This window comes from Prosopis cineraria, unplaced genomic scaffold, assembly GCF_029017545.1.
Source record: "Prosopis cineraria cultivar Desert tree isolate PC_DT_omini unplaced genomic scaffold, ASM2901754v1 PC11, whole genome shotgun sequence".
Lineage (NCBI taxonomy): Eukaryota > Viridiplantae > Streptophyta > Magnoliopsida > Fabales > Fabaceae > Prosopis > Prosopis cineraria.
In genome coordinates this window covers 15,889,269-15,900,465 of record NW_026555342.1, presented here as the reverse complement: position 1 = coordinate 15,900,465, position 11,197 = coordinate 15,889,269, and the positions used below count along the sequence as shown (strand labels likewise).

General features: G+C 33.7%; 1 protein-coding gene across 1 annotated transcript; it reads right to left on the bottom strand.

Annotated features, from left to right (window-relative positions):
* Positions 1 to 609: 609 nt before the first annotated feature.
* LOC129285131 (uncharacterized) lies at positions 610 to 1,530 on the bottom strand. The gene is made up of 2 exons (XM_054920691.1): positions 982 to 1,530; positions 610 to 794 (listed from the first exon to the last, which is right to left on the bottom strand). The coding sequence occupies exon 1, from the start codon at positions 1,490 to 1,492 to the stop codon at positions 1,097 to 1,099; it is 396 nt and encodes a 131-aa protein (XP_054776666.1). The 5' UTR covers positions 1,493 to 1,530; the 3' UTR covers positions 610 to 794; positions 982 to 1,096.
* Between the last annotated feature and the right edge of the window lie 9,667 nt (positions 1,531 to 11,197).

Below are 11,197 nucleotides of genomic sequence, written 5' to 3'. Positions count from 1 at the left end.
TTAATTATAAGACAAAATTACTTAACTTCATAGCTATTAAAAAATAATAATTAATATCTTTGAACTTATAAAAAAAGGTTTTACTTTCCAATTTTATCATTGACTAAAATTAATGAGGACAATAAATTAATATATCTAGAAATTACATCTTTGTGCAATTAAAGAGAAGTAATATTAAAAAACTAATTATTACTTCCTTTAATTTTATTTATAAATTATTTTCAAAATATTTTATTAAAAGTAAGGATAACTTTAAATCTCATTAGTCATATTAAAATTTAATAACTGTCGGGTAAAAAAAATTATTTTAATAATTTTTATAGCATTTAATAAGAATAGAAAAGTAAAGATAAATGTAGAAAATAGTGAGGTCCTCTATAAACAAAAATAAAACATTAATTTTCTTTTTTTATTATATAAATAGAATTAGAGGAGTATATCTTTTGCTTTATATTTCAGATTAAATAAAATTTTAAAACTTTGTCATATAATTAACACAGAATGGAATGTATACGTAGTGGAAGCACAAATGAAAAATAAGGACTCGAAATTGAGATTAGAAACAGCAACTCAGCAAGAAATTGCTGACATGCAACATCAATAGTGGGGATGCTTAGCTGCATTATCATTCATAATTATTTAATACAAGTCGTACATTTTTTTTCTTTTTCTTTTTTTATAAATCCATACACCAATCCAATCCCAAGCAGAAAGGGTCCTCCAGTTGCAGGCATCAGCAAGCTTTTATAAAGGCACAAGTATCCCACTTTATTCACGTCCTGCCATCTCGACACCTGTAATATACCCAGAAAACATAATTCGATATATCATAATGGAATTAACAGAGCTTCATAACAATTAACTAACGGATGAGGAGCAGAGAAATTAACTCTGATCTCCTTTTGGAAATTCTCTCAAACACCAGATCGTTCATTAAATATAATAATGATGATGATGAAAATAATAATCCTTAGCGACTACCTCACATGGCTTCCAAGTCATTTCCTTTTGCCACACATGCAGGCGCAACATTGAACTCCTTGGCAGGAAAATCCTTAAACAGCCCACCATGCTGAATCCAACAGTGCCTGAATTCTCATTCACCTGGATGCGACCTCGTCAACCAAAACCCATGTTCCGTCAGTCCCCGAATTCCGTTCACTCGGGTCAACGATCCGTAAGCAAGTCTCGCTCTGATTTTCGTATTGTACCGAATACCCAACGACACAGTACAACGCTTTTGGAGTTCGACGCGCAAGACGCCTTTGTCGGAGAGATTGTAGGATTTGACGTTGTCGGGAAGAATACCCTTGGGAAAGCCGTATTTGTTGAGCAGATCGTGGACGTCGTCGACTGGTTCATCAGATCGCAGAGGCATGTTCTGGAGAGGTAAGAGGACATCGTCATTGGCTTCGGAAAAGGATATCAGTTTCACTAGGAGTGCACAGAAGCAGAAGCAGAAGATGGGAGAGATGCGAATTGGTGGAGCCATGGATATATGACACTCTTTAGCGCAAATATATCAATATATTCAGCTTGCAACGGTTGGAACTGATGCACTCTTCTGATCGTGAAACCAGCTCCTTTATATAACAATAATAAAGTGAAAGATAATTTTCATGGGCAGGCCATGTAGTATTAATGATTGATAATGATGACCCTCAACATAATATTACTGTCACATGGGGATACAGGTCGAGATGGGGTCATCACAGTACTGATGAAGAGATGGTTGTTGAGAATTTGTTGCTCTGCTTCCAGAACAGAAAACAAGGCATTGGGGGGGGGGGTGTGTGGGCAACACGTTGCTTGACATACACGTTTCCCGAACTCCACAGTTGGACGTGGCTGATATTTCTGCTTCTCGCCGAGCAGCATCGGAGAACCATGGACAGAGGGCAGAGGAGTGCACAGTGAAGATTGACTGTGAGTTTCAGGCTCCTCGGTACTGCCCATCCTCCTCGGTTCCCCACCTCGTATATATAGAAATTACCAAATTAATCAACAGAGTAAATTAGAACCTGAAGCAAGTTTTAGGAAGTTGGCATGTGGATCTCTGTTCAGCATTCACAAGAATCCAGTTTTGCGTTAATTCAATTTTACCAAATAGATAGGGAAACTTTATCCATGAGGATCCCACATTTACACCCAATTTCTCCATGGTCTCCTAAATATAAAATTCTTTTGAGAGTCTTAGTTTGATCCTAAATATAAAGTCACACTTTTTTTCTCGGGTTCCGTAGGAGCTAATTATAAATATTGAGAAAAATCAGTCATTCACAACTATGGATTTCTTAAAAAGTTAAGGATTAGTAATTCTTTTTAAAAGAAAAGTTTGAGTGGATTCAATATTTACGAACGTGAGGAAGGTAATAGAAAAGAAAGGAGCACTCATTATCTTCTTTCATCTATCACTTAGGAGCCGTGCACAGGGAAGATTTGACGGTGAGTTTCCGGCTCCTCGGCACTACCCATCCTCCTCAGTCTCCACCTCGTAGATAGAAATTACCGCACATGGATAAATTTTTTTGGAGAGAAAATGCATATTCATGATGAGTTATCACTTCGCTATCCCTCACTTACCTTCACATGTATTTACTTTTTTTATTATTTTCTTCTACTATGTTTTACTTCAAAATTTCATTTTGATGTGATGTATTTCATCAATCTTTAATTTTTATCTTTCTATTATTGCCCCCACACATTTTATCTTTTTTTTTTGTTGGTTTTTAAATCAATATCTTGTATCTCAAAGATCTTTTTAGAGACAAATATTGAGGCAGGTGGAGTTTTTTCCTAATTAAATTTTCCACACTTTGTCAATTCTTCAAGAGAGGGTGTTCGGCTAATGGAGGGGACTGAAATGAGAATTTCAAGGAAAACAAGAAACAATAGAAATAAGGAATTGGGACTAATTAAAGCACCAAGAAAACTGAAATCACAACATTAACATTGGGAATCCATAGTTACATTGTCTTCTAAATTATAATCACGCAACACAAACCATTCACAAACAACCAAATAAATTAAAAAAAGAAAGTTAATTATAATAGTAGTAGTAATAATAAATAAAATCTATATATAAGTGAGCACTACTTTACAATCACATGGCTTCTAAGTCAAATTCTCTCTCTCTACATGTAGGCGCATTTTCCAACTGATCGACAGGAACTCGAACGACGGCGTTAAATGGCGACTCAAGATCGAATAAAACAGTGCGTGATTTCTCATCGTTCCTGATTTGTTTCACACGCAATATGCCTCCCACCAGCCTTGCCTCAATTCCGCCCAGAAGGGTAAACGTTTCGTAACTAAGCACCCCTGTGATTCTCTTACTGTAAATAAGACCGAATCCGAACTTCTTCATCTTCGCATAGCAAGGCTTTTTTATTTCGACGCGAAAGAACCCTTGGTCGTTGAAATAGTAGTACGTGACGTTATTGGGAATCACACCATTGAGAAAGTTGAATTTGGCCAGCAAATCGTGGGCTCGGCTGTTGGGAGTAGATCACAGAGCCTGCAGGTTCTGGAGAGATAGAGGGACATCATCGTAGGCTTCGGAATGGGCTATCAGCATCAGAAGAAGTGAGCAGAAGAAGAAGAAGAAGATGGGAGAGATGCGAATTGGTGGGGCCATGGACGACATTCTCCAGATCCAATATATCTATCAGAATGAATTGAAATGCGCTCTTCTCTTGCAGCCCCCTCCTTTATATAGAATTAAATAATATTTCACCGTCAACTTATCTTTGGCAGAAGAAACTTGTTTCTAATAACGTGGCATCGAATCCTTATTAGAAAAACTATTGTTTTTTCTTCTAATGTTGGTTATTGGTTTAATTCAAGGTGTTAACACTTGTTGCAACTCATGTGTTTAATAATTGTGCTAAGGCAATTAACCTTCTCACAAGATCAGCTGTTAGTCAACATCCGTTTAGAGATGTAATTGAACAAGCTAAGGAATGTTTGAATCACTTTAGTGTAGTGTCCTTGAATTTTATGTATAAATAGGCAAATTTTTATTTTCATTTACTTGCTTAGAATACCACTCTAAATTTTATAGGGAGTTTTTGTGTTGATGATCAACCACCACTTTTATGTCAACAGGTTGTGTATGAAATAGGTTTTGTGTAGTGACATGAACACTCTCATATCCTTTTTGGATTAATCTACTTTTTTATATAAAAAAAAGAGCGACATTTAATATTCTATAGTGTCTTATATTTTAAAAAGATGACTGTGTAGAAGACACTAGTAACAATTAGTATGTGTAATTTCTGATATAAATGTTATTTGGTTAAATTTTTTTTTTAACTGAACGAGTAATTTTGAATGGAGGGAGTAAAAATAAGTACACACTAATGCGATATGGTGTAGTCGAGGTCGTGATAGGGACACACCCTATAGCATTAATAAGTCGAATATAAATGAAGCAAAGATCAATCGTGTTTGAAAGACTAGCATGATTTAGACTATTTGTACCGGTGGACAATGATGACATTAATAAGATATATATAATAATATGATCAGGTCACACTAATGAGATATGGTGGTTAAGATGGAGGTAAGGACAGGACTCACTAGATGCATGCCATAGTTAATCGCACTGCACGGAGAACGAGCAATAATTAAAGGCACGGGGGCCGGTTTCTGTGTGGGCGTGACTCGTTGCTTGAAATATATGTCACAAAGTCAGCAATCAAACGTGGAAGATATTTCATCTCACACTAAGCATAACTTTCAATCAATGACTAAAAAATCATATCAGACTAGCTAGCCGCCGGTTAAACAGGTTGGGACCGGGAACTGGCACCTGGTCTAGTCCGAAACTTATCCACAATGGTGGTAATATTATCAAAGATGAAGTATTTAAAATCAAACACACTGGCACTGCCAAGCTTGATGGCACAGGATTTTGTCCGAATCCAACAGTTAGTGGCGATGAGGTTGCAGATAGAACCTGTGCTGGAGTTTTTTTGTGTTTGTATATGTCAAAACAAATCTTACATTGCTCCAATTATTTACAGCGAGTAATTCGAACCAAACCCAACATGTCAAACTAAATAAATTTGAAAAAGTTTAGGATAAGGGTTAGTAAAATAATGCTGTAAAAATTTCAGAGGGGTTCAAATTTGGCCTGAATATCCAAATATAAAACTCACATTTTAAAATATATTAAATATTAATTAATTCTTAAAGTTTTAAATTAGTTTATACAACCATATATTTTAATACATTATTATAGATATTTTTAAAAAATTAAAAATATTTACATTGTCATATTTTTATTACTTTTCAATCTATAAAATATCTCAAAATAATATTTAAAATGTACTTTAATATTAATTTTTAAATTCTAAGACCCACACATTATTTAAAAAAAAAGCTTAAGTCTTCTACATGATTCAAGTAACCCAAAAATATATTTTATATTTTTATAAAATAAAAATAATTAATTTTAAAGTAAAAAATTAATTAAAATTAATTGAAAAATAAAATTTTGTTAATATGAGTATTCAATTAAACTAGTCCAAATAAGTCCGAAACCCAAAGAGATTTGGCCCATGTTTGGTTATTTAGGCTTTTTATAAGCTTGGGCTTATTCATGCTAGTTTGCATATATCTGATGCGCCTAAATTACCAACTCTACTAACATATATTGTGTTCCTCACCACCATTGTGTACTATGGCAATGTCAGGACCCTAAAACATAGGGTGCGATATTTTTAAAAGGGTAAAAGTAAAAATTTACTTTGAAACTTTTCCTTCAAGAGTGCCTGGTATCCTAAACTTTTGTTAAGAACAATATTGCCCCGAAACTCTCAAAAATAGTGTAATGTTGCCTGTCGTCAAAGTTGACTGTTTTGTATGACTGGACTTGCCACTTGGCATTTTTTAAAAATTAAAAAATGATAAAGGTGCAAATTTGTCCTAAACTTTTCTTCCAGGAGCACTCAGTATCATAAACTTTTTTTTGAGGAGCAATGTTGCCCTATTACTAGAGTTGACCATTTTATTTGACTTCACTTGCCATGTGACATTTTTTAAAAACTAAAAAAAGTAAAACAATGCTTCATCCTCATCAACTTCTTTTTCTTTATTCACAAAACTAAAAATGCAACATAACTCAGAACACTAAGATGAAAAATCAAACTCAAATTTTCAACATAAAAAAAACAATTGAACCAAAATTTTAAACATAAAAAAAAAAAAATCAAAGACGTGGGGTAGAGAAGAAGAAAATAAAGAATACAACTCAAGAATCCAACAATTCAATAACAACTCAAAATATCCAAAAAACCAAGAATAGTTAAAAAATTAACAAGTCAAATTGTCCAACGCCAAGTAGGGAGAAGTAATGACTCAGTGGGTGATGACTACAGAGCTTCTCATTTAGCTATTGTCTTACAAATGCTGATAGTGGAGGAGGGAGGAATGAAGATAAGAAGAATGGCTGAGTATGCAGGAGGAGGAGCGATATGCAACTAAAACACAAGAGGAAGGGGATAGCATTTTTTATTTTATTTTTTAAAAATGCCATATTGCTACCACTTGGCAAGTCAAGTCAAATAAAATAGTTAACTCCAACAGCAAGGCAACATTGCATCATTTTGGAGAGTTTCAAGGCAACATTACTCTCAAAAAAAGTTGAGGATACTAAGCACTCTTGTAGGAAAAGTTTCAAGATAAATTTGCACCTTTATCATTTTTAAATTTTTAAAAAATGCCACATGGCAAGTCTAGTTAAACAAAACGGTCAACAAATGGTTAATTCTGATGGCAAGGCAACATTGCATCATTTTTTAGAGTTCCGGGGCAACATTATTCCTAACAAAAGTTTAGGATATTAGGCACTCCTTGAAGAAAAGTCAAGGGTAAATTTGTATATTTATCCTTTTTAAAAATAATAATTTAAAAAAATATTGTACTTGTGTGGCTTTATGTTATGGAGTCGTTAAGCAATCATTTCATTGTTGATATTAAGGAAAATATCTTTTTTTTAATATAAGTCATCAGATAATTATTTATTAATGGATCTCTAATATATTTTGCAATCAATTTTTTGCAAATTTCATAGTAGAAAAGGCTTTTTCTGCTGCTGCTGTAAAGAGTATTAAATTTTTTGAAATCCAAATATCTTTAAAGTTAGACTAAGGGATGCAAAATATTTGAGACAAGGGGTGCAAATATTAGAACACATATGAACTCTTCTTGTAATTTTTCGGAACTCCAAGGGGTGCATTTATCCCCCTGACTTCTATGTAACGCTGCCCATGACTGTGCCACTGCAACGGATCCTAATGATAGTCCCTTTTGCCTCGTTCCCATCAGGATCCTCGCTTCGGCCTCCATGTTCAACACTACTCGATTTTAGATATATTGTCACCATCAGGTATTCCCTCGGCACTGGGAAATTTACCTAGTAGATGTGCGGACAAGAGTCGAAGGAAGAGAGAGGGAAAGTGAAGGAGGAGAGAAGGGGCTTAGTGGGAGTGCCATAAATCATTGGCATTTTGGTCAATTCACAAAAATATTTATTTACAGTCAAGTTTTAAAGGACCTCACAGTCATTTGTGTATTTGGTGGGACTTCTGGGTGATTAAAATGCTTATAAGATACTTTATGATGATTTTCCCAAGAAAAAGGAGGGAGAATTTTAGTAAGGAAATGAGTAAAATGTTAATTTAAAATTAGAATTAAAGGATATTCAAATATTATTGTAGGAACAATGGACTAAACTGAAGTTATGTCTTTAAAAAAAATATCAAAATGTCCTTCATTTACTTTATAAAAATCCACCAACTATTGTCGTCGAAGACCCACTGTTGATTGTCAAACGGTCATCCTCGATGGCTGCCGGAGCTCTAGCAGCTGCATTAACTTCACCAAAAAACAATATGATCACTAAGCCACTGATGCTTTTTAATTTTATAAAGTAAAATCTTGCATATAAACTTAACCAAGTTTCCAAACCAAGTCTAGATAAATTTGTCATTTCAATAATGCTTACTTATTAATTAAGTAAAGAAACTTTTTTAATAATTTATTTTACATGTTCAGTATTATTGATTCATTACAACATGAAATAAACTATCTGAAACCATAACCTAATTTATTACAACATGAAAAAGAAATAATAGATGAGACTCACCATATTTTCTTTCTAAAATTTCTCTCCAGACGTATTATGAAGTAATTTTTGGAGAGAAAATGCATAGTCTTGAATTATCATCTTACTAACCCTCAGCCCCCTTCACGTAGTTTTGCCTTTCTATTATTGTCACATATATTTGGTTTTTTTAAAATTTTTTATTATATTCTACTTCAATTTTTCATTTAGAATATGTGATGTATCTCATCGAATATTTTACTTTTTATCTCTCTATTATATTTAATTTCCCCCACACATTTGATCTTTTTGTTACTTTCATCCGTCTTTATATCCATATCTAATGTCATCGTCGAGATTTTTTTAGGAGACGAATTTAGACGTAGAAATTTTTCCTTATTAAATTTTCAAATCTTTGTCAATTCTTCAAGAGCGTGCACAGCTAATGAAGGGAGGGGACTGGGATGAAATTTGAAGGGATGGAGTGAGAATGTGAGAAACAAGAAAAACAAGGAATAGGGACTAGAACAACAAGAAAATTGAAATCACAACATTAACAGTGGGAATCCATAGTTACATTGTCTCATAAGTCATACTTATTTAACGCGAATCATTTCTCTTTTTTCCTTTTTTCTTGTTAAGAAAGCTGCAGTGCATGAGAATGCTTAATAAAGGCACAAATACTATCCCACTTTTATTCAAGTCTTGCCACTCCAATACCTGTAATCCAGAAACATAGTTCGATATATATCTCAAACACCATATATATATATATATATAATTCATTAATAGCAGTAGCAACAATATATTAAATCATCCCTTCAAACTCATCGACCAGCGCCGTCACCACACAAGGCTTTTTTATTTCGACGCCATAGAAGCCTTGGTCGTTGGTATAGCAGTATGTGACGTTGTTGGGAATCATACCTTTGGGAATGTTGTATTTGGGGAGCACATCATGGGCTCGGCTGTTGGGAGTGGATAGCAGAGGCTGGTTCTGGCAAGTTTGAGGGACATCGTCGTTGGCTTCAGAAAGGGGGATCAGTATCAGAAGAAGTGAGCCGAAGAGGAGGAAGATAGGAGAGATGCGAGTTGGTGGGGCCATGGATGACACTCTCTAGAAGCACTATATCTATCAGATTCAATTGAACTGCACTGTTCTCTTTTGCAACCCCTTCCTTATCTAGAAATAAATGATACTCGGGAAGTGCGTTTCTAACGTGCCTTTTTTTTCTTTTTAAATGCTCTCTGTAATATTCCAGCTTTCCCATTTTGTTTCCTTTTGTTTTTTTAATCTAAGAGGCATTCTGATATTTTAAAGTCTTGACAGAGTACATTCTTTTTTTTTTTTTACGATTCTAAAAAAAATCAATTTTTATAGTATTTTTTAATAAAAATCATAAAAAGTACAAAATTCAATAATTTCTAGGCATGCCAAGATATCATAATGTTTTTTATTTCATGTAAAAAATGATGATTCAAAAAAAAAGAAAAAGAAAATCAAGAACGAGGACATTACAAAAAGACATTAGAAGCAGATACATTAGAGTCATCCAGCCTTTGTCCCAGGAGCAGTGTTATTTTAAAGCAATCAATACACCTTTTTTCCCTTTTTAACAAATAACAAATACGTTAGGAATATGAGGCAATCATTTGAAAATGAGACCTAAGACTTTTATACCCACCCACGTTTAGTGCTTACCCTTGAACATCTCAATAAAATTTAATTTAATTTTTTAATTATGTAATGAGTTATCCACTTCTAAGTGTATTATAAAAACAAAGGAACTAATAAACTAACAATAAAACAAAGCGTTAAAGACCATTTTCTTCCTAATTTCTTTTTTAGTAATGTTGGGTACCTTGTACTGAAGGGGAAGCCATATCTCTCATAAAAAAATTTTTTTCAGAACCAAAATCATCATTCCATCATAGACTCATTATCTTCTCCTATTTATTGATATGAATAGGTGAGGCTAATCCACAATGACAGCAACATATTTTGACTCATTTTTTTCATATAATGTGGCTCAAAGGGGTTAAAAGTAGTAGTGGCAGAAACCATGCATGATTTTATTGACAAAATAGTGACCAAATGAGTTAAAATGCTATGTTGTCACTGTGTGTAGCCCCCATGACTATTTCATGTCAGCGTATTACAAAGAAGATGACGATTCTTTAACAGAAGTTGATTTTGCTCAAAAAGAATTGTTTATGAAGGATATTGCCCTACCTTTCAATCCAGAGTGACCAACGTTCTTTTAAAAAGAATAGGTAGGAGAAAAAACAGTTCTTTAACCCTAAAGTAAAACACACTTTGTACATGTGGGCAATAATAGCATTTAATAAGATATAACAGTATGATCGATCAAGATAAGGACACACTATAGATGCGATGGTTGGATGATCAGACTCTATAGAAGGAGCAATAATTGAAGGGATGGGGCTGGTTTAATTTCTCTGTGCATGTAACACGTTACGTTGCCTGTAATATAATACACATTTCACATAGTCAGCAATCACACGTGGAAGGTATTTAATTTCCCCTCGACAGCAATTAAGCAGCTTTGGAGGATATATAACAATGGAGAAAGTGTGCGTCAACTAACAAAGCAAAAGACAAAAGATAGCACCAGATAAATATTTCGCTTATTGACAATATAGTTTATACATCGTAATATATAGCAGAAAAAATTAGAGCATGAAGTGAGCTTTATATTATGACTGGGAAGTTGGAACGTGGAGCTATATTCTTTATTTACAAGAGCTCCAATTAAACTTCTTGGGATGTCTTGTGAGTGGATGAAGGAGTGGACCAGTCTTATAACACATAGGTCCCGTTTGGTTACTAGAAAGGAATATAATATAATAAATTGAAAAAATATAATCTTTACTCAAAAGAAGAAAGTGATAAAAGTGGCGCACAAAATCCAATGAATATTATACTATATATAGAGAATGTATAGAAACCCTAATGAATATGGGTTAGCCACATATACAAAGTATACCTTACATCATGCTATAAATATAAATAATACATAAACAAATATACTAGACTCAGACAGTAATTATTGGGCTTGTATATAC

Coding starts and splice junctions, on each gene's coding strand:
- LOC129285131 (XM_054920691.1), bottom strand. CDS start 1,492: ATGGCTCCACCAATTCGCATCTCTCCCATCTTCTGCTTCTGCTTCTGT.